Genomic DNA, 24856 nt, shown 5'->3' with positions numbered 1-24856 from the left:
AACAATAGGGGGTCCAGGATCCTCTTAGGTGCACTCCCAACAGGACTTAAAAATCTGGGATTCTCCACCAATTGCTCTTAGAACTGAAGAAGGTTCTCGGATGAGAGGTTGAGAGGTGAAACATCTTCAAGAAATTTTAAAGAAGTCCAGACACTTTTAAAATATAAGAACAAAATAATAAAAAAATGTGCCTGAAGAATGTTGCACAGCACTGTATATAATTTGAAATATTTCTCTTTTGTTTTGTAGGAATGTTCAGAGACAAACTGCACTTGAAAATCAATTTTTCATGTAATCAGATATGCCACTGACCGAATATGATGCTGAATGAACAACACTTACTTCTTTTCTTAATTACTAAGATTAACAGACTTGTCAAGATGCTATGCATTTTGTGCCAACTTAATTATACTAAATTTGCTTGAATTAATAGCATCATCATGATGATTTTATGTAGAACCTTGACAACACAGCTACATTACAGTGTTTCCCATGATTCAGAAATTCCTGTCATTAAAAGAAACACATTGGTTGACATTATTCAGACTATAATTTGTACTAAATACTTGACTAAAGTATGGTAGGATCTAAATGTGCATCCATCTTCAAGAGCTCAGGCTATTGAGCCAAATTGCCCTTGGTATTCTCTTGAGAATAAAAGTGTTAAATAGGGAAGTACTGTCATTCTGCAGCCGGTGATTGAAGGTTTTAGATCTCTATTCAACGGTGTTTCCAGTCTTCATTCATCAGTGTCATCATAGCTTTAATCTTGAGAGTTTTGTCAGGTTTACTCATCAGTCTAAAGCCCAATCAGTCTATGTAGAACATTTGACACTGCCATGTAAAATCCTGCTAGGATGATCTGTTAGCAGGTCTACACTTGCCGGTAATGTTATACAACATAAGCAGACTATTTGGACTTTGTAAGAGGTGTCATTAAGTATATTTAAATATTCTGTGTACTTTAAAAACAAAAATGAGTGACTTTAGTTTTTAATAGTTTATAATGACTCATTAAACTAAACTGAATGTATTGAACCCTGCCTCTCAAGCTGAACATTAGAGATACCTGTTGTTATGTTATGCCAAACACAAGGTATCAAACCAACTGAAAATGATCCGGAGCTGAAACGGAACAATTTTGAAGAATATGTGGGAAAAAGAGTTGTCACACAACACAAACTCCAAGTGGCTATTGGACCTAAGAGCACACCTCAGCCACCTCCCAGAGCAAGAACCAGTCAACTTCACAAAGACAGACATCCAATTTCTGGAATGAAGAACTGGACAGTACCGGGACCCGGCACAAGCCCAGCCTATGAAAAAGCTATCTCCTCCTGAGATCCAGCCTGTTCATTTATGGCCCCTGTAGTCGACATACAAATCACGAAAAAAGTTAAATTGGAAGATATTTTTGCCCTTTGTTCTCAAGAGGATTTGGCTATCCATGATTGCCTGGCAACACAAATAAGGGGCTGCTAATAGCAGGTATTCATCCAGACAAGGCAGAACAATCCTGATCATGAAGGATCCCCTAAAGGCAGGTAACAGCCAATTACCTGCCTCTCCACAGAACACAAACTCCTATCAGGCATTATAGCAACCAAGCCGATTAGGTATATAAGTCAACACGTGACCATGACCGTTTTCCAATGCTCAGAAGAGCATTGGAAAACCCACCAGACTGCCAAAGCATCAGCTTGTGGTTGATAGAGCAGACAGTAGGAACACATGTGAAAGGTAAAGTCCAAAGTGATCCCAGTGGTAATAGCTACATCAGAAGCTGTAACCGCCAAACTGGGAGAGAGACTCCACCAGATTCTAAGCACAACATCAGAGGTCTCTGTCCAGAAGATTGCAGTTCTAGCAACAACTAAGACACTGGACTTGTTACTGGACACCTTTCATACTGTTTAAGTCCAGTTAAGAAGGAACAGGATGAACATTTTCACCAATCACTTTTAAAACTGCAGGTGACAAAGAGTGGACCTTAAAAATCTGCATAATTTACAAAATTGATTTTACAAAACAGATTTCATACCTTGTTTAGTTTTGTTTGTATTTTTTCTTTTGCTTTATTTTTGTCGGGTGCGGGTTGTTTTCCCATAGACTTCTACATAAACATTTAAGATTGCATGCATCATTTTTTTAACAGTGAAGGAAATACTTACTGTATCATGCAATCATGCAATCAAAACCCAGATTGTACAGTGAATTACGTTTTACCTTCTCAGATCTAATCCCTTTTGTTGTATCAGTTTAGTATTGCTGATAAAGTATTTTCAATACATTTTGAACAAAACACGTTTTCAATAAAACAAGGTTCACATACATGGCTGTGGATTCTACGTAAATGCATACAGTATCATCACTTCACAGTGTTGTAGCTTGTAGTAAGTCTGCTTTGGATATGTACTGACGTAGGGTCTTTACCTCACAGTATACAACACCTTGAGGTGACTGTCGTTCAATTGATAGAAAATAAAATATAAAATGTAACTATGTAATAGTATATATAAATATGTAACTATGTAATGGTATTAATTTGGTTTTGTGGGGTAACACGCTGGAACTGAGGACAGAGATTGTAGATAAATTAAATATTTAAAAGAGGTCCTTTGTCTAGCTGTCATAACATAATTTGATGAATCAACCTGTAAAAGAAACTTTTTTTTTTTTACCTATATTTTGTCCCACGTACTATCTTGGTTATACAGTAACTCTAAGTGGTTCAAATTGGCTTAGATATAAAAAAAGACCTCCTGTTTGGACAATGCAGACGACATGTTTGCATTAAATACTGCTCAGAAGTAACCGATCTAAGAATGTGTTAGATGAAAGAAAAGTGTAAACCATAGCATAATATATCCATGTAACCTTACAAGGGTACTAAAAACAAATTGAAATTCATTCCCTTTGCTAATTTATATTATTAGAATTAATTACTCAGGTTTTAATTCCCTCTTTAATAGTTTTTTGTTGAACGCTGAAATCAACCACCTAGTTTATGAAAGCTGAAGGGTCCTTTATAAGGCGCTGCTGCTCTCTCCTGGGTAATTATCAGGTGAGACATTTTAACATTACTGCTCAGTTTTATAGATCTGACATGCCTCACTCATCTTCTGATTTATAATCAAGGCAAGACGTTCCTTTTCTTTCTCAATCTCTCTGCCTCGATATGCACCCGCCACTGCACGCACACACATACATAGAACGCACACTTACTCATGCTGCCCCATTTTCTACCATTAAACCTCAGTGGTGGATAACAATAGACTGTCCTTTGCAAAGACAAAAGAGTGCATTCTTAAAAATGTATGAGAACCCTTTCGCTTTTTAAAACATATTAGCTGCTCTTATTCAGGTGGATTGCTTTATAGTAATGGATTTCAGAGATGAATTACCAGAGTGTTACGCAAAAGATGGGGAAAAAAAACATGTTGCATGGACAGTAGTTGTTTTATTATGAATATTTCATCCCAGGGAAAACAAAAGAAGAGAAGAAGCAAAGATTTGTACAACAAAAAACTAATGCCCTCTATTCTGTGGATCTCCACTTTGTCTCCAGCACTTTAAATATTCATCAATACCACAGCTGACATTGTTCATTTGTGTGCCTTTAGAAAGCCATGCATTCTTCACTTCAAAACAACGGACCCAGTGACCCATCATGCATAGGGAATAATGCTTTTAGACATTTAGACTCGACCAATAACACTATTTAGCAGTATAGTGTCAAGCTATCTCTAGCTGCAGGGACAAAAAGGGCATCATGAATAGTGCATTGTTGGCTGATTCTATAGAGCTTCCTACAGCTTGTGTTAGTTTTCAAAACTTAAAGATGGAAAGCCCTCTGCCTAAAAAAGGCAGTAACACAGATCACAAGACTTTGAAGAGCCACATTGGTCATGGACTTTAAAATGCTACCACAGTAAAACCATAAACTCTAAAAACCAATGACTGTAGAAAATAAACTGAAACATGCCTTCCTTTTTTCCCTTAAATCACCTTGTGCACTGTGTGCAATGTGCACTGAAGTGAATTAACATCATCGCAATTCAAAGAAGGAGATAACGCTATAATTAATTTTCATATCTACAGCTGTCTGCACTGAGTTGATCTTAAATAGACTCTTTATATCTGTGATTTCTTATTCCTAGCTGTTGATGAGCTCTATTCTATTGAAAGATAACTCAGAGATTAGGACAGTTACAAGTAAAACTATTTTACATGCTTTTTGTCCCACATGAATACAGAATGAATGTTTTTTTTCATCTTTGTAATGCACTTTTAGAAACTGTGACTGATGTGTTGATACATATTGTGTCGTTGAACTGAATACCAGTGCTGTTTGTTAATGAACATGCGATATCTTGTAATACCAACTGCATGGGCCACGGTGAAAGCAAAACATGTGCTTGACTAGCAGGTTGACAACAATGATACCCTCTCCCCACAAAAAACATAAAAATAAAATGTTTTGCCCTGAGGAAAAATTACACCTATTGATTTTTTGAACTTTTGATGGGAGTTTAGCTGTAATATTTATCAAAGAGACTCACACTAAACTATTTTGACACGATCATGTTCACTTCAAGGCCGCATGCAATGCAGAGTTAAAGAGAAAATGTCGACTGACCCAAAACTAAACTGAAAATTTAATGGAACCCAAGCTCATAGAAAATATTACTCAAGTGGTGTTGTTATCAACCTGATTACAGTAAAAGACTTGAGGGTGTAAATGTAAGCCAGGCCTGTTTCTCTTAATGACTGAGTCAAGTCCAGTTTGAGGCTCTGTAGTGTGGAAAACAAGCATTATAAATATTCATGAGAAATAGCTTTTTAAGATCAAATAGTTTGGCATGGAACGAAAATGTTTTTTACCAGAATAGTGGCAAAGACAGCCTTTTCTGTATGTAGTGAATGCGGATGGTTAATTTTTCATGGGAGTGAAAAATTAACCATCAGCCCTGTGGAAATGACCATGAGTAAGGCACCAGATTCCCATTACATCTCAACTGACCTAATTGTGAATGAGAATGAAAAAAGACAACCTATTTATTCCTGCTGGAACGCCATTGACGATCACAAAATTATTAATGAAAAATAGCCTTTTAAGATCAAATAGCATGGAGTGATGAATGGCGCTGTCACTGCCATGCGGTCTGCTCTCAGATCTCTTTTGTGTTTCATAGTTTGCATTCAGAGCAACTCAGTGAGACCAAAGATGCATTTCACAGAGAGGACATCATGCCTTCTGTTCTCAGACATCGAACCAACACTTTATGCCTTTGTTGTTCATTGAGCATGAGAGATTGATACGGTTTCAACTGTGCCCAAAATTCATTTATGTTCCCAAGAAAACCGTTAGCTCAGCATGGCCAAAGTACGTGTGCCCCATTACTAGATTGGAATGTATATGCAATCCTCAGCACATTTCCTGGAAATGACCATTCAGAATGAGTAATGAAGGCTACGCCAACATTACATTACACCTAACTCATATACATGAAGCTAGAAGGAAAATCGCTGTGGTTTAATTTGCTGGTTTGTGCTGAAAATGGATGTCTTTAAACTAACGTTTTCTTTCAGGTATTCCATTGACTGGAAGACCGACTTGGACAGCTACTTTGACATTGATCCAGTGGAGGGAACGATTTCCACAAACGAACTTCTTGACAGAGAAAACATCGCCCAACACAATATCTCCATCGTAGCGACAAAACTCAGTAAGTATGACAATGAGATCAGTTATGATTCACGCAGGTGTCATTGTCCTTCCCCCACCTTAATCTGCGTGAAGGATTTAATGCACTTTTACTCAAGTCAATACTCAATCCCATTTTGCTGGAAAGGTTTATAGGTATCTATAAACTATGATAGCTCTCCCAGAGGGATGTGTCTTCAGGACATTGTCTCCTCTAGCATACTTGCCTTAACTCTGTTTTCATTTTTAACTGCCTCTTTTAGCACGTTTGATGACACTGGCAATGGAAGAGAGCTTGTCTTGCCAGAGTCAACTTTTACTTCCGCCGCAATAAAACGTGAACCTTCCACAGTTTAACAGTCCGCCGACGCAGCGGCATCGCAGCATGTTGTGAGCCAAGCTCGGAAAAGGATGGAACTAATGTGGAGCTGTGGCTTTAAGACATGTCATCAAGCTAATTATGTTTTTATGAAGGAAGTGGAGCAAAATCTGGATAAATAAGCAAATCCATCGTCATCAAGTCATCAAATCTGCTAAGAACCGTCAAAGTCATTATCCCAGAGGCAGGCTGGTGCTCAATCAAAATTACACATGCTGTATATTCATTAGGACAGACTGTGAAATATGGGCTGTTAAAACTTGAGTCATTGTCGCCTTGGAAACTGATATTAGTCACTTCCCCTCAAGGTCATGGAAGTGACATGCTAATTTTGTTTTCAATGTGTGTGCGCCTTTCTTTGTGTGGCTTTTGTGCATAAGTGCCAAGAAATTGCAGGATGAGGTAGACTGAGAGGAAACAGCACAGATGAAGAGGAAGAGAAGCGAGATGGAAGTTTTAATAGGCAGTTACATGTTCAGTGTGTCATACTAGATGCAGGAATCAGGGAGTAGTTCTGCTCATTTTATCCTCACCCACCTGTGCCTCACTCCTTTCTTATCACCTCGCTACAAGTCGGGCTCTGATCCAGACCTCTGCCCACCCCTCTCAGAGGACCAATGTTCATCTACAGACAATGTTACTCACTGACAATAACAAAAAAAGAAATAAACAAGACTTCCAGAGCCAGTGTTTAAAAATAATAGTTGGACTGGTGCAGCAAGAACAGAGATAAAACCAGCACCCCAGAGTTTGTGTCCCAGCTTGAGTTCAAATCTGTGTTTGACCTTGAGTTAGATTTGGCAGTACTTTGTGTTCTGGGTATTGGATGGCTGTTATGGCTCCACTCTTCTGGATACTATTGTCATCGTTGGCCTGTTTGCTGTCTGTTATTCAGGTTTGAAACCATGGATAACAACAATAAATACTGAAGCAAAGATGCCTTCAGTGCCCATACAAAAAAATCCAGTTGTTGAGGAGAGGTCACGCACACACAGAGAAAAAAAAATAATTGTTCTAACTTATCTACAGTCTGTAGCAGCCCTATTTAGTATTGCACAGCAGTTTTCAATAAACAGTAAATTATTGCAGACCTCTGTATTTGACCTGCCTCGGTATCTACCGAGTGTTCTTGCCGCTAATGCTTTTTAACATTTATCCGCCCACACCTTTTATTCCCGTTACACTTGGTGGAAAGCATCCAGCAGTATCGACAGAGTTGCTGGATGGCATTTATGCTTTCGTTCGTCGGCGATAAACACCTGGTCACAACACCTGAGCTGGAGACTCTTTAGTTCGGAGACCTTGGCGATCCATCTGGTTGTCTGTAGACACTGCAGTCATGCAGCAAAATGAGAGCAGTGCGTGCTGTTCCCCTGAGACACTGGGCTGAACAGAAGGCGTGCTAAATAAGAGCCAGGGCTAGATTAACTGGTTGTGTTTTGGCATTTAAACTCATTGGTAATTTTAAGGCAAGGGAGCGATATATTCAATGCTGTAATAACCATGGCATGGGGCAATTAGGAAGCACACTTACTATCTTTCTTCTTTTTTTTTTTTTTTTTATAAAAATGACAGTCAACACAGTTTGTTTTTTTGTTACTTATGTTATCTGCAGTTACACTTTTAGCAGACAGATACTCTGAATGATTTCTTTTTATTAGTGTTCTGCAGTGCATTTTATAGATCCGTGGTTGATTGCTTGCAATAATAAAGTATTTTTTTAATTAAAATGAGAAATAAAAACACAAAATGTGCATTAGAAAAACAGTATAAACTGGTATCTTCAGGGCAAATCACTCAAGCATTGTACAACTATACGGGACTCAGTAAATAAATAGAGCATATGTTTGGGCTAAATTGCTGCTGGAAGTCAGATTCAAATATAACCACTGTACCATTGCTCCATCTAGTGGGCTGAATGATATATCACTCATAATAACAACAGTTATGGAGATGAGTTTTTAAAATTAGATGAGAGGGAAAATTGTAAACTTAACTAGCTCAAACCACTGAGACTATATAGAAATATAGAATTTATTGATATGGAAATATTTTAAGTTGTCCCCACTTTTATAGAGTTCTCGATCACAAGCGAGCGATGGTGCCTTTTTGCCAACTGAGCATCAGTGTTAGTAGTTCAGTCAGTGCAGCAAATCCCATGATCAGTGTCATTTTTACCTTGGTGGGAAGATTGTTTTTTCCATCAAGGTCAGAGACAGGTTGCTAACTGAGCCGTGGCTGCTTCTCCAATCCCCCCGCCGTTGCATTTTTTTTTCTCAACCACCCAGCAACGCACAAACCTACCAACCTATGCACTGGCACTCACACAAACGAGAACACGCTAAGCCTCCCAATGTGCACCAAAGCCTATTCCCACATCAAATCCATAAAGTTTACCTTAACTGGGCTCTCACACAAAGAGAACATTTCCCCATTGTATCCCCTCTGTGAGGAAACACTCTAACAAACAACTGTGGATTCAAGCTATTCCCACTCGAAGGGCCTTTCACACACTAATTAGAATGGGATGCACATCTTATGGTTCAAACCTATAACAGAACCTTTAAAAAAGGCTTGTAATAAAAATGTCCTCTCGAAAGGGCCGTATACAATAATATGAGGTTTGCTTTAGAAGCAACACATGGGATGAATTTAGTGGATGTATTTATTTTATTTTCCTTCTCAGCGTCAGTCAAAAGCATCATAAAACAGCATTTATGCATCACTGTGTTCCACACACATACATTTCCAGAATTTGAACACTTGCAGTGGCTAAGCAGCTATAACATCTGTTCAAGGAGACTCAAGCATGAAAGCCTCTTTAACCACTTGACCATGCTACTGCAACAGTGATAAACCTTCAAGCTCTGGCTTGTCGTAAGATGGTAGTACTTAATTTATCCACATGATGTCAGTGCTGTGAACAAAACACCCAAAATGTCTCTGTTTCTGTATTCATATAATTATTTTTTGCTTCTCTCTGCAGACAGTCCAGTTCTGACCAGTCGAGTAGCCATCACTGTCCAAGTGCTGGACATCAACGAGTTCCCCCCTGAGCTCGCCAGTCCTTATGAGACCTTTGTGTGTGAAAATGCTAAAGCAGGACAGGTATGTTTACAGCTGCTGCTTTTGTCTGACAGGTGCTGAAGGAATTAGGCAGAACTCATTAAATTGTGTTAATTTATAGTGAGATAACATCTTGTTGGAATATGTGTTCCCCCATAGAGGGGGGTATGGTTTTACAGCATTTACTGACAATTATCTAAACATGTCAAATTGAATATGAAGGATACTTCTTTATGAATAGTGACAAAGTGTCTCTGTTTCAACTTTGGCAGAAATAATTTCAGGCTTTTTAGAGGAAGTTTTTGCTTCTTGGAATGCTACACATTTCGCTCTCACATTGATATCTAACCAGCTACTGCATCTTACTCAAGGTCACTTGAATAAAAGCTTTTATTTCAGGGGATTTTTCCGAGAACACTTACAGAGTAGTACAGAGTATGAATCAAAATCTCGAACTGACTGAGTCATGGAGTTGGATTCAGTTCATAAAGCAAAGCGGCGCTTTGCATATCAGCAACCTCGAGCACATTTCAGATAATATATTTGTGATGCAGTGGAGAATTTGCCTGTGTGGATTGTAAACCACCTGTGCCTGTAAATTAGCCCATTAACTAGCATCTATATGCAGTTAGCGTTGTGAGGGAACAGCGTCTTTGGCAGTCTATCAAATCACCGTAGACACCTCATCACATTAAGGATGTTTTGCTGGTCGTCAGGTCTGTTGCAATCAAAACGCCCATGCCCTTCATTTGAAGACATCAGTGTCTTCCTTGGCATGTGAATTTGTCATGTTTCTTGCTTGCCAGACTGATTTAAAACACAAAATTGTTATTTTTCTCCTAAATTTAACGTGAATGGTTTCTCATTTGAAGTTAACCTCCACTCAAAAGCGTGTTTTGCTCATGGCTTCACTGTGCAGGATGATGAACAATATTTTATAGTGGAAGGATGTTTTATCATTTATCTCCTCATGGAAAAAGTTTGTCTTAAAGTTTTTGTCTTTAGAGTTTAAAGCATGTACCTGTGAGCATGTAATTCATCTAATCACACCTAATTGGAAGGCGGTTCTTGACAAATATGCAATTTACACTTCACAGCATAATGTGAGCACAGTAGTACAGATACACATAGCATGTTCAATGATGTGCAAGGCCTTGTGCGGGCAGCAAACTTTTTTTTTCAATCTAAAAAGATATATATATATTCATAGTTCATTCATACACTGAATGAATCCTAGGCAAAGATCAGATCAGTAACTAAAGATCAGTGAAGTCTAATAATCCATTGGGCCAGTTGTGAGTGATCAAATGATTCATTAAGAGACACACATCGGAATATTTCGATCCACATTCTAAATAATGAGGTGTACAATGCGTCCTTTAAAGGTTTTCAGGCTAGCAGCCGTGGACTTGCGGGTGGCTTATGGGAGGTTTAAGGAGAGTGTATAAATGTGCAGATATGAGTGGCTATCTGGTGCCCTGAGCATAGTTTCTCTTTCCTGAGGTTGTGCCCCTAGCTTTAAGGATTAGGAGGTCATTATGTTCAATTATATGACTGCTTTGATTCTGCTTCAGATGAACCGATAGAATCAGCTTTTTATTTTGCTCGGTCTGTTGTTTTGGGGTTTTCTTTCTTTTGTAATTCCTTTATTTAACAAGATTAAGATTAAGATTTTTATTTATTTATTATTTTTCTATATAGACCTGTTATACATGTGCAAATGTATTAGGGAGGTAAAGAAAGTAAACAAGTTAAAGTAATATCAAGGCATTCATATATTCAGGTGAACTGGTCACATCATGCAAGAAGTGTCCTGTATATAAAACACAACATCACATCTCCGTGGGTGGCATGGTATCGTGGTGTATAGTATTACTGCTTCACTGAGTTTGAATCCACCTCGGAGCCTTTCTGTGTGGACTTTGCATGTTCTCGCTATGTTTGAATGGGTTCCCTCTGCGTACTCTAACTTCCCGACACAGTCCAAACACATGCATGTTAGGTTAATTTGTGATTTTAATTCGAACATAGTTCCGAATGGTTATCCTCGTCTCTCTGTTAGCCCTGTAATAGATTGGCGACCTGTCCAGGGCGTACCTCGCCTCTTGCCCTATGACAGCTGGGAAAGGCTCCAGTGACCCTGAATTGGCACTTCTATTTCTCTGGAGCTTCTTTTTCCTTAAATCCGGAACATGCTTTTTCTTCCACAGCATGATCCTTCCAGGTGTTTTGCACAGCACAGCTGGAAGATTTAAAAAAAAAAGAACCGCAGAACCTCTCTTGTAAAATCCGTCATATGTTCCCCTTGTCTGCACTCACACGGCTAAAAACATGTAAAAACAGCTTGTTTCAGAGTGTCTCATGCTGCTGCACAACATCCAATTCAAAATGATTGGTAACTTGGATGAAACCAAGCAAGCAGGAAAAGTAACTGATTGTTTTTATGTAAGTGTGTGGAAAAAGCAGGGAGGAGAGTGGCCTGAAACCTTCAACTGAGTTTTGCATATAAAGAAGATCAGGGTTGTGGCAAAGTTAGACAGCAGGTCGTTTCCACATCCCATAATTTGCTGTACTCAGAGTCAACTGGTCAAGTGTGAAATGAGAAAAGCAACCATAAAGGGAATATAAAACAAATGACTTCCTACATATTAGCGCAGCTGGTGCTACAGTGTGTTCCTTCTGTTATATTTGCTTTGTTTTTGATAATGCTATATTAAAACAGTGACCTAATGAATCACACTGATTCGCTGGAACAATTACATTTGCATTTACAGCATTTAGTTGACACCCTCATGTCGCTGTGTGCAAAAGTGCAGAAGCAGGATACACTTAAAACCATTAAAATATATATAATAGAGTAATAAGCGGTTACTGCAGCAACAGCTCCACTTGTGATCAAGAGGAGAGGGGAAGCATTTTTGAGAGCAAGGTAAGGTGGATTTGCACTTGACAGATTATAATTAATTTTCTGTTTGTGAAAAATATAATAAATGCTGTTTTAAATTGGTGATACGTGGTACTGATGTTTCAGCAGTGAAGCTAATTGTCAGTTAATACTGCATGACATGGATTTACTCTAGTAGATAGTGTTGTCCTTGAGAGGTAAAGAAGAGGGATAATGGTGCACTAAAACACATTTTGAGTAAGAGCGAGATTTTGTGTAGCCAAAGCTGATGGAGGTGTACTTGCCAACATTTAATACAGGCTATTTTACTAAGGTTTTATTCATTTTAAAATTCAATTGATGCTAAAAGACCGTAACCTCTTTCATCCTTTACTTGGGGATAAGTATCCACAAGGGAGGTCTCCTGGGAACGACATACCTTCCTAGCCTTTCTTCCCCCCCTCCCCTATTTGCTCTTGCATCTCTAATAGTGAAATCTGGAATGATGTAATACCTGGCCAATGGTTGGTAATGCAAAGTCACCTTTTACGTTTGATATTTTCTTGTAATCCTGTTTCAACTTCTTAATTTTCTCTCTACATGTACCACATTACTGTGCTTTGTGTTGGATGCCCAGCAGCAGGTCAAGTGGAGCTACTTGTGAAGATTTTTTATATTTCCTCTGTTGCATATAGGCTTAGATTTTCCCTGGTTTTCCACCTGACCTCTCTGCAGAGAGTAGGGAGCCAGAAGTGTGCGTTTATATGTATATGGTTTTGTTGAGTCTGTATTCTGAGTTTGCTTTTGTTTTTCGCTCTTGCATAATTGAACTTTTTGCACATCAGCATTTTTAGGTTTTCATTCATATTGTATTCATGCAGTTAATGTTTTTGTTGTCTTCTATTTGTGCTCATTTTCCTTAATGTTGCTTTAGTTCAGTGTAGCAGTTATCTGTGGATTTAGGTCTTGTTTTACTTTGGCTGTGGCTGTGCTTAGTTTTACTTCCTCCCCCGTCTCATTTTCTTGATTGTCTACACCTGTGTCGATTGCCCCAGCTGTCTTCACTTCCATGACCATGACTTTCATGGCTTCCCTTCACTCTTTCTTGCAGTGTCTGTTTAAACTTACACTGTGTTCTCTGCCTACTTTGGATTCAGTTTTACATTTTTCTGGTGGACTTTGAATCAGCCACAATAAAAGCCCTGTCTTTTGTTATGTAGTCTGTTTTGGAGTTTGCATTTGCGTTCTCTTCTTGCAATTCATTAGACAACCTGCCCGTATTTCTGGACCAATCACAGTACACCTACAGCATTCAAAGTTGAAGGTTTTATGTGATATAGTTTAAGTCATTTTCCTTTGGAATACACTGTAAAACACGATTTCCCAGTCTTTTGATGGCCATTAGACAAAATTGCCTATATTTATTGAAAAAAGATTGTTTGTAGCTTCATTTATTCATTAAAAAGCTAATTTGGTTGCAGGGGTTCAATAGTGCAAACTGTACATCTGCAGCGAGGACCTCAACAGAGTGCTCATCACACCTAGTGTCAAGTTTACTCCCCTGGAGGGAATTTCATTTAAATACAGAGAAGGGAAAACCTCAGACACAACACAGCCAGGATGATGTAGCAGGGCAGTGGGGCTGAGTCGTGGCTCCTGCAGGTGGGGGAGCCAGCACCAGGGCACTGGGTCTCCCGCAGGTTAAATCCAGTAAGTGAAGAGCAGCTTGATTGCACAGCATAGCCATTTCCAGACATATCTCTGAAATGTTTGGGGAACAAAAGAAAGTAGAAAGCAGTCAGCTGCCTGGTACAGAGGTGGCTGAATCAGCAGTCTATGTCTAACAGGAAAGTGCAGAGGGGATAGTGGCTGTCATGGTGTTCTATTAGTAAACTCTATTTCACATGTAAGTGATCCAGTTTGCTGAGGTGCAGTAGTACGTAACAGTCGGTGTTGGACTGATCAAACTGTGTCTTTTTCCTGCATTTGTCTATGCCTAAAGCAGATGCACTATAAAAGAAATGCAGTTTAAAATAGCTGGCCTCTTTCCATGACCATTGCACAAGCTCCAGCAGTTTTGAATGAAGTTAATCCATCACTTCATGTGATGAGGTGATCTAGCAATTTCAACAACTTTTCAATCAAGTGCTAAAAACGTCTGGCAAAACAATTCAGTGGCAGGTCTGACACACAGGCAGTTTAAAACGACTAGACGTTGTTCAATGATGGATAATTTTCACCTCCAAACTGTGCAAATTCAGTCAATTTTCTGCGTGTGTGGTTTGCCAGTCTTCCACTAACCAACAGGCAGGAGAAGAGCAAGCCTCTCAAAAAACCCCCAACGTTTAATACACATAAATGGCAAAGGAAAAAAAGTTGATTTGAATAGTTTTATTGTCAACCTGTGGCATTCTTTTTTTTTTTTTTTTTTTTTTTTTTTTGCAGGTGATACAATCTTTCAGTGCAAAAGACCAGGACTTACCAAGCGCTGGACAACAGTTCTCCTTCAGATCACCAAAAGAAGATCTGAAAAACAGGAATTTTACCATCCGAGACTTTGGAAGTACGTATTCTCTGTTTTGACATACCTGACCAATGAATACAGTTTGAAACATGTCTCCTGCTTGAACAGTTTATGAAATACTGACAAACAGGTAATAATCTTAGAAAGCAGATGACCTTTTTCAGAGATAAATTGAAATTGCACTTGAAACACTTTAAAGTGACAGTGAAAGTAATAATGATACTGAAATATACTGGGATAGTGACATAGAAATCACCTTGGGTTGTACATTGAAGTGACATATTACTCTTCAGTCGCTGCCTGCAAATAACCTGTCTCCAAACAAAACCCAAAAGCACAGAGACTTCAGATCATCTTTTCATTGAAAGGTTTGAGTGGCATGTCTCAGTGCTAAAAATAACCCAAACACATGCAGTCAGACACTGTATTGTGATAAGGCCACATATCACATGTGAAGCTCTGCAGTCTGCACCGGTTGAGGCCTTTGAAGTCTAACCAGAAAGACGGGTAATGAAAAGTGGGACATGGCAGGATGAGGCCAGGGAAACGAATGCATTCACCATCCTTGACAAGCACTGGTCCGAACCTCTGATCCAGTTTTACCTTTTGGACACAGTGTCTTGCAGCTTCCTGACTGCCAGAAGCCTCAGAAGCACACTCTCCAGATACAAAGTGAGATCTGATAGGTAGGGACAGGAAATGCAAACACCACAGGCTCTGCGGACAGGTTGGGTGAGACAGGGGGAGAGAGTGCACAAACAAAATCGTGCTTGTGCGCAACATGCAAGGTGTGCTAAAACGCCTGACCTCCTGTCAAGAGAAAGTGCTAGGCTTCGTCACTGGAACAAACCTGGCTTGACAGGGGTCAGACAGTCTAGCTGTAGCAGACAGAAGCAGGCAGGTTTAACCTGACATGTTCCCTCTCCCTCGTATACACTGTCGACCTCTATTCAAGTTGAATTTCTTACACCTTTGGCTGTCATCCCAAGTTGTTCCCTTTGTGTGTTTTTAGGAGTGTAATCAGCAAAGCAGCAGTAACCCCACTGGAATTATTCAGATTATTTTATCCAATCTTGTTTTTATTTCTTTATTTATCCATGCTGCAAAAGGTTTATGAAGTCAGAACCATAAAAACAAACATTTCACGACAGGCTCCCTGTTGCCAAAAATATTCATACCACAAAACTTTAGGTGCTGCACACAGAGGTGCCACTATCAAAATGAAGTTTACAATTTTGCACAGCTTGGCTTGCAGTGGTTTCTTTTCATAGTTTCATTCTTGGAGTCTTTGTTCTAATAGTTTTCAGCCCCAAAGTAATTTCCAAAAAATGGTTACAAAGTCAACTGATACATCAGATTTGACATTACAAAGTAAATCAATATTTATTTATTTAAATAGATAAAAAATAAAAGGAATTTCCCAGTTGTCTGAGAAAATACATTTCTTAATGCACACTCACTAATGCGCACTTAACTTTTCTCCAAGTGTACTCATTCATAAATAATAGTAAAAAATTTTAAATCATTAGACGTCTCCATTTAAATGCTACCAACACTGTTACAGATGATTTAAAGAAAGCGATCACATTTCAGTAGTAATCAAACACGTCAATGGTGAGACTTATCTGAACTGCTACTGTATAGTCAGCCTGTATATTATAGACTTAGAGTATTTGATAATACATGCAAAACTAGCAGAACAATATTTTAAATCATAATTTAACCTATTTTGCTTTAAGTTTAGTTCGACAAAAACATGTACAGCTGAGTTCTTGTCTCAGCTGTACACATGTGACATCATTACATGAAGATGTGAGAGAGTATCGTGAAAACCATGTGTCCCCCCCAACTGGTGCAGCCAGCAAGTCAACTTCAGCGAACACGTAAAAGTTAATATTTAACATTCCTGGTTTCTCCCAAATCCTACTTGTGTTGACAGAGATCTGCAAATGCTTCCAGTCAGCCTGGACCCAAATTATTTATAATAGAAAAATATCTACTACCTGTAAAACAAGATAACATCATAAATAAAACATACATACATAATTACAAACTCTCTGCAGTTAGACAGAAAACCCTTTGTGGTGTTTCAAGGAATACTGTCTCGGGTGAGGCTCGAAGCAAATTTTTGAAGTTTCTCGTCTCACTCAGAGAAACAAATTGAGAGGATTTGATATCACACATAAAGAGTTATCAGACATGGCAAAATTTTGTCTCTCAAACTTGGACGTTGAGAGTTGTAATTCAGCTCAGAGGATTGTCTGACTGATGTGAGGTTATACTTGGAGGAATATTTTCTTTTACTTTGGTCAGAACTTTCAAGCCTGCACAGATCAAGGAATAAGCAGTTGCTGCACTACTTCAGGCCTTTCCATTAAAAAAATATATAAACAAAATAAGATCTCTTAAATCCAAGACTACATATGTTGTCAAAGAATCAATGACTGTGTTTGAAGCTCTTTTGTGTATTTGATGACATTTTTAAAAAGCTCTTGTCTTTTTTAGATAACACAGCTGGAATCGTGACAAAGCGGAGCGGCTTTCGAAGACGTTTACAGGAGATCTACTTCCTCCCTGTGGTTATTGAAGATAATGGCTACCCACCCAAAAGCAGCACGGGCACATTGACCATCCGTGTATGCGGCTGTGAATCGGACGGTTCACTGTTAACTTGCAGTGCAGAGGCCATCTTTCTTCCTGTGGGTCTAAGCACAGGAGCGCTGATTGCTATACTTCTATGTATCATCATCCTGCTCGGTGAGATTCGGATTTTATTCTCAAACTTTGAAAACTCCAAACTGTGTGAAATATGACTATATTTATGGCAGTTATAGTTAGTAGTCATTTTCTTTGTGGAAAATATTTCATGGGATTTCAGGAGGATAAGTCCTAGTCTGCTCTATATTTATACTTTGTACTATAAACTCTATTAAAATGTGAACTAGTTTGACATTTTGGGAAATATAACATCATTTTTCATAACAGCTGGAGGCAGTCCAGCAAAACTGCTCCGTCCAAAGGCTGATGGCTTCCTATCATTGTAGAGGCTCAAGGGCACACAGTGTGCATATGTTTAAGTTGTATGAAAAACCATTGCGTCCAATTTTCCTGGGTTGGACTCTTTCTTGGCTGGGTTCAGCGACAGTCTGGAGTCTTCACTGTTTGCCTGGCGATCTCATAATGACGCCAGGACTTGGAGAAATATTGATCTTCTCTAACTTCTGAGGGGAGAAAAAAAAAAAAGCAGGGGCTGACATTTTATGAAATATCAAACTATTGACATTTCCACTCTACAACTATTCCTTTAGTGCAGGCTCTGAAAAGTTGAGAATTTATTTTTTAATTCCTGCGATTTTAGTAGCCAAATTCTGATCTGAATTTAACCAAAGACAACTGTAATGTTTTAGAAAACCCTGTGAGACTAGACGCATGTGCATCAAAGAATATTGATGCACGTGCTCCAGATATACTTCCCCTTGTTTCTGGCAATACCTGGTTCCAAACATGCTGAGCTGACCGTCAGAGTTGGGCTGGCATTTCTCCAGGAGTGTCTGCAGTTAATTATCAAACCCATGTGAATATTGTCATTCAATGAGATGTTAAAGACTAGAGGGAGGGTCGCTTGGCTCTATAAACTAAATCCAATCTTGCTGCCCTGTGGCTGTTTCAGAAGCTACAGCTTTTACATTTCCCACAAGGTCATGGTTGTAAAACTCCTTCCTAATTCTCTGCTATTAATGCCTGAGCTCATCTGCATAGCTGGGAGGAAGTAAATGTAGGTTTATGGCATCATTTTCTGAATTATAAGCGTGGGATGGTCGGTTGTTAAAGAAGACCTCGTTTTAAACTGGAAGTCCATGCCCTTTGAATTTAGCTGTATTTACTTTTCTCTCTCTCCTTCTAATTTACGGTGCACAAAGAATCCACTGTTAAATTCCACCTATGCCTAATCATTAATCATTTTTCATTACCCTCGTGAATGTATTCATGTGAAATATCAGCCCAACTTCCACTGTTTTATATGTGATTGAACATAAAAGCACATTGTGGCACTGTGCTGTAGAGCTGTGTCGGTGTGTTCACTTCATTTGAGAAGAATGTCTTCAAAGCTCCAAGTCGACCCACCCCCAAGGCTAAGTAAGGCTGATGCCAAACTGTCATGCTGTCCCTGAGAAGGGAAGAGGCAGAGAAAATCAGCACTCCCACTGAGAACATTTCCATAGAGCCACTTAGTTTCTGTGCAGCATTTGTAAGGATGACCCAGTTGTCCTGTGAGGAAAAAAAACGAGGAGTCGAAATTAAACAAGCCAGGCGTTCATCTGCATTGCTATGTCTCCCAAACCGATGTGGATCGGCTGCATCTAATGACAAAGCCTGTAATAACCGTCTGTTGTGAAAGTCTACAAATGAGCCACTGGGGGGAGCTGGCACACCACTTAAAAGAAGATAAAAATAACTTGATAGTAAAAGAAAGGAGAGAGAAAGTGAGCTACAGAGAGGTTGAAAAGAGGCGACCTAGTCAGGGCTTTTTTCAGTCTGAATGTATTTATTGGAATATTTCATTTGAATGATTTCACTTTTTCCTGCCCATTGCTCTTACTCCTAGATGCAACTGTATATTAAAAGCCCAGAGGAGAAAAAAAAACACATTTTACTGCAGTTTTCAATGACTAGGCTGAGAAGGGGACACAGACACAGAGAGACAGATTGCACTGGCAGGAGTGAAGAGAGAGTAGGAAATTTACCGTGCTGAAAATAACACAGCGGTAGTATGGTGTCTAAAATATGCAGCACCTCGAGCAATCTCTGATGGTTTGTGTGAAAAAACAATAAAATGTTGCTTTGGGTATATTGTCAGCGGTACAATTTCACTTCCAACAATGTTTACAGCTCTGTGCTATTTTTTTCTAAGCATGTATTGCAGTGAGTACATCTTATTCTTTGAGATGCCAAGGCAAAAGAAGGCATTGATTTGCAGGTCAGATGTCTAGACAACAAATGACAATGATAACAGGGATCCTGGGTTTCTTTTTTACCCCTTATAACTGTTGCTCCTGTGCTCTATATTACCACTTGCTTTTGATCGTGGGTATGGCACAGCATGGCAAAACGTATGGCTTATGTTGGAATGAGATTAAACATCTAGAGTCATACTACCTGCACTTTGCCGAGCACATTTCTACACTAATCCTCTTTGCTAGCATGCTCATCATCTTTGTTTCATGTGTAAGCATGTTAATAGCATTTTATAATATATTTTTTAAAACACAATACTCAAAAAAAGAACACTCTGGGCCACACTGTGTATAAATCTTGATCCTATTAAATATTTTCAGTAGGATTAAGCATAAGACCAGCTGGTCTCAGTGAAGGAAGGAGACTCAGGTGATACCCTTCTGTCCATCCAGTCGAGTAAATTTTGTATAGGGTTTAATATTTAAGTTGCCACAGTTTCTCTGCATGGTACTCTGCCATACAGCCAATCTCAGCTGCAGTAACCGTTCTCATGTAGAGCCAAGTAAAAATTAAGACATGCCAAAATCATTTTTTTTTGACTATAGGGGTCCTGTTTAAAATGACATTTACTGTTGCGTAATCCAAATTCATACCTCTGATCAACACATATTTTGAGCTGTAAATGGTTAAAACTATACCTCTAAGAGGCTCCTACTTTTTTCACAAATAAAGATTCAATAACCTGATTTTTTTTTTTGGGAAATCTAACATGGAAACATTTCGATTTGTTCACCCAGTTATTGTAGTCCTCTACGTGGGATTGAGACGGCAGAAGAAGAAGGAAACCCTTATGTCATCCAAAGAGGACATCCGGGATAATGTGATTCACTACGATGATGAAGGAGGAGGAGAAGAGGACACGCACGCGTTTGACATGGGGACACTTCGCAATCCCAAGGTTGTCAAAGACAACCTGTACCGCAGGGATGTCAAGCCTGAGATGAAAAGAGGTACCAGACCGCCTGTCTCTCAGGACAGCGCAGACATCCGAGACTTCATCAACCAGCGTCTGAAAGAGCATGACACGGACAACTCAGCCCCGCCGTACGACTCCTTAGCGACATACGCTTACGAAGGAGATGGCTCTGTAGCTGAGTCGCTAAGCTCCATTGAGTCCCTCGCAATAGACCTCGAGGAGGACTATGATTACCTCACTGACTGGGGGCCCCGCTTTAAGACACTGGCAGGGATTTTCGGGGAACAGTCAGAAACTCAGTCGAACTCAGCAACCACAGAGAACGCACATTGATGTTGTTCACAGACTCAAAAAGCAAATATGTAACAATATTCTTTTTGTTGGCTCAAATGTTTCACCATTACTTTCTTCCCATGTTATCCATTTTTAATGTTTTGGGGATTTTTTTCAGCTCACTGTTTTCTATTTCATTGGTGCTTCACCATGCTCAGTCCCCAAATTGTCTCAAAAAATAAAATAAAAAAAAATAGAAAGAAAGAACATATGATAACATAAGTAGATGAGCTAAGCAGTCATTCAATTTCCTTTCGGCTGAATATTGTTTCTTGTCTTACATTTTATTTCCTCTCGGGGATCACGCATAGACACGGAAATGTTGCCGTTTCCAACAACATCCTTTAAAGTGCCTCAATATAATTGTTCTTTCACTTGCTATTTCATGCCACATGTCCAGTGATGTTCTTTTGAGCCCCATAGATAAATTCAGTCAGCACTGCGCTCTGACTGGCAGAAGCATCTACCAACACCAATGTAACTCTGTGGGGACAATGAGGTGGCCCAAGTTTGGCCAAAGATGTTTTGAATGTTATTTATTGTTCTATTTATTTATTGGCTGATTGAGTTTGATTCGATTTTTGTGTATTTATCTATTTATCTCTCAGTCATCAATCTGTATTTTTATTTTTGGAGACACTTGAGGATTTTGTAATTAATCGAGGCCCACTTGAAAATGTATGTTTCTATTAGGTGGGTCCTGTGAATAGACTTGTACTAGAGTTGTAAAAAAAAAAAAAAAAGAGAGAGAGAAATTAGGGCTAAATACTGCAGTTGAGTCATGTAAGCACTGTTTTGTTAAATAAACCACACTTGGATAGAATCCCTCTCCATCTATTTATTCCTTATGAAAGTTCACTTACCACTGATTAAAATAATACTGTCTGGTTTATGGTGAACTTAGAAGTTGTATGAATGGACCAGAGCACTCTTGGTAGGTACATTAGGTGTAATTGTAAAGCTGTATATATTATACATGTGTAAATAGTAAGCTCTAGCTATCAGTGGGTGATGTTACAGTACTAAGCACCAGCATATTCATACTGTGAGGTGCTAACTAACTTAGCCATCAAATGTCATTATGTTTAAATAGCATACATACAGCCATGGTGAAAAAGTTTCAGGACATAAAAATCATCTACTCCTTACCAGGGCTTAAAATGAGTTAAATACAATATTGTTTCATTGGTTTTTTAACAAAAAATAAGACAAAATGCAGAATCAGTGTGTGGTAAAACTAAGAAAAGCCACGTGCTGCTAATCAAATGTACTTGTTTGATTAATCATCATCAACTGTGAGCACCTCTATAAAAGCAGAGGTTTTGGCAATTTGCTGGTTTGGAGCATTCGGTTGTGCAAGCAGTTGTTGATGGCCATCAGTCTTGGAAGGATTGTAAAGCTATTTCCAAACCATTTGAAGTCCATCCTTTCACAGTGCAAAAGATTATAACCAAGTGACCAAAGTATTATAGAGACAAATGTGAGACCGTCTGTGTGACAGCTAAGCTTGGCTGAAACTGGGTCATGCAACAGCACAATGATCCCGAGCACAGCAGCAAATCTGCAATAGAATGGCAGGGAAAGAAAAGAAGGAAGGTGCTGCAATGGCCCAGTAAAAGTCCAGACCTCAACCTGATTTAGAAAGAGATGTATGGATAAACAAATGCCAATAAAGATCAATGAACCAAAGCAATGTTATAAATACAAGTGGGCTTGCACAACAATGTGAAACTTGTTGGTGAAACAGCAAACAGTTGGAGTTATTTCTACTAAAGGTGATTCTATAAGTTACTGAATCAAGCGGTGCACTATTTTTGTTTCACGCTGCTTCAGTATGTCAGCTTAGTTTCTGTTAAATAAATAATGACACTGTGTGGTAAGTCATGGGTTGATGTTAATCTGAGGTTGTATATCACTAATTTTAAGACCTTTTAAGGACCAGACCATTTTAATATGTCCCAACATTTAAAACCTTAGAGCTGAAAGACTTTCTTTTTGCCACAACTTCATGTCTCTTTATCAGGTCTCACCACCAAAGTAACACAACCTTCCTGCACCTGAGAAATTACTTTCTGATCATTTGATTGAAATAAATAAAGGTTTTTAAGAGAGTGTTTCTGGATTTGGCCATGCTGAACAAAGGTAATCAAGGTGCAAGCATTTCAAGTAACACAAAGGCTTCAGTAGGGTATTAGAATGGTTTATTCCTCCAGTAACTGAATGAGGTGGCTTGGTCCTTTCTTGGCATGCTCTGGTGACAACATAATGGAAGGTCTGGATGAAAGCCAAAGCAGTGACATACAAGGTAGATCTTTTACCGATGGATGTAAGTGATTCCACTTTCTGTCTCTCTTTGTCACATCCAACAGGTATACCAAGGTAGAGCTTCAGTAAATGTGTAGCGATGTGTTTAAATGGACATTAGGTAATCTATGATCCTTGCAGGCAGCAGCAATTGCCACGACAGTGATATAAGTTAACTCCTACACCCTCTCTGTCCTTTTTACGGATAGTGGTTCTCAACTGACAGTGATGACAATAATGCTGCTTTGTGCTTGTCATTTTGCAATTTGTCAATTATAGAACTGAGCTTTCCTCACAGCTTAGCTGCACCACTGAAGTTTACTCCAACTATGCCTATGATGCAATATGTTAATTTTGTGCTCTTGTCATATAACAAGTTCTTGAACCAATAAAACCTGTGAATTTTCTCATTTGCAAAATTGCAAGTGCGATGCGAAAATATTCTGCAAATTATAGGCTTAGTAGACAGAAACTGCAGGCTCTGGCATTACGATTAATAATTCTCATCTAGCTCACATTATTGCTACTACCATAACAGCCTCAGGTTTTTAGCCATGGATCTACCAAATGGATTGGCACCTAATTTGGTACAAACTATTTGGTATTCATTACATTACATTAGATTATTCCTAAACCATCTGAATTTTCCCTTTCAAGGTCCATTTTGAGTTTGATTTTTAGGTAAAATATTGCCATTGTATGTCTTTTGATTATTTGAAGTTTATGTCCTAAAGTAATGCCCCCCTCCCATCAGCTTCAGAAGCACTGTGCTTTGTGCTAACTGGAAATGTTTTCTACCTAAAAGGCTAAAATATATGAATTCTACATGGTGAACAGTTATGAGCATATATGCATAACGATTAAATACAGCCTCAGAGGCTCAAGGCTGTGCACTTTTGTTGTACTGTATCAACTGATGGTGTAATGCAAGAATTATTGCAATTGTGGTTCATTTTTGAAAAAGAAAATGAAAAGAAATCTTAGCTGCATTCTTATGCCAGGGGTCAATTTGGTGGCAGCAGTTCAAATACTATGATGGTGGTGGACTACTTAGAACTGTTGTCTCACAGAAAGAGCCAGCTGGGGTATTTCTGTGTGGAGTTTGCATGTTCACTATGTTTACAATCTCAAGGTACTCTGGCTCTCACCCACAGTTAAAGCGCATTCTTCTTGTTGTAGTTTAGCTGGCGATTTTAAATTTGTAATAGGTGTGAATTCTTGTCTGTCTTTATGTGTTAGACTTGTGACAGACGGATGACCAGGCTGGGATGTATCCTGCCTGTCATCCAGTGACAGCTGGGAGAAGCTCCACCTCCACCGCAAAACTGAATCAGAAAAGTAGAAGGAAATGAATGGATAACTGACCCCCCCCAAAAACAAAAAAACAAAACAGTAATGAAAACAAATCTTTGCTACAACCCCAGTTTGGTGACACAGTATTTGAGCGGATACAGTAAGCAACTGTGATCGATAAACACCCCATTCCCCTGTGTGGCTGTTCTCAAAGGACGGCATTTCCAACACTGCTTGTGACTAACTCTGTCTTGTGGCACAGTCTGTGTACCAAACCAAACAGAGACATCAGGACTAACAGGGGGTTGTGGTGGGTGTGGGAATGAGGGGGATGCCATTCCCTGCATAAACATGAGAGAACTGGCACAATCTATGCTATAGCTCAGGGGAAAGCGACCATTACTACCGCCAACAAAAAAAGTGATGGCATTGAT

The 24856-nt window shown here is 39.0% G+C and overlaps 1 protein-coding gene across 1 annotated transcript in view; it reads left to right on the top strand.

Annotated features, from left to right (window-relative positions):
* Positions 1-21648, top strand: part of LOC146380588 (cadherin-12-like) — a 102615-nt gene extending 80967 nt beyond the window's left edge. The window contains exons 8-12 of the mRNA XM_084939784.1: positions 5593-5729; positions 9073-9194; positions 14482-14599; positions 17066-17317; positions 20314-21648. Of these exons, the coding sequence (XP_084795910.1) occupies positions 5593-5729; positions 9073-9194; positions 14482-14599; positions 17066-17317; positions 20314-20825 (1141 nt within the window). The 3' untranslated portion in view covers positions 20826-21648. The remainder of the gene's footprint in view (positions 1-5592; positions 5730-9072; positions 9195-14481; positions 14600-17065; positions 17318-20313) is intronic.
* Positions 21649-24856: the final 3208 nt, after the last annotated feature.

This window comes from Perissodus microlepis, chromosome 9 (genome assembly GCF_051167445.1).
Source record: "Perissodus microlepis isolate ML-2025 ecotype Zambia chromosome 9, ASM5116744v1, whole genome shotgun sequence".
Lineage (NCBI taxonomy): Eukaryota > Metazoa > Chordata > Actinopteri > Cichliformes > Cichlidae > Perissodus > Perissodus microlepis.
Note: the sequence above shows the minus strand (reverse complement) of the source record. Positions and strands in the feature narration are given on the sequence as shown.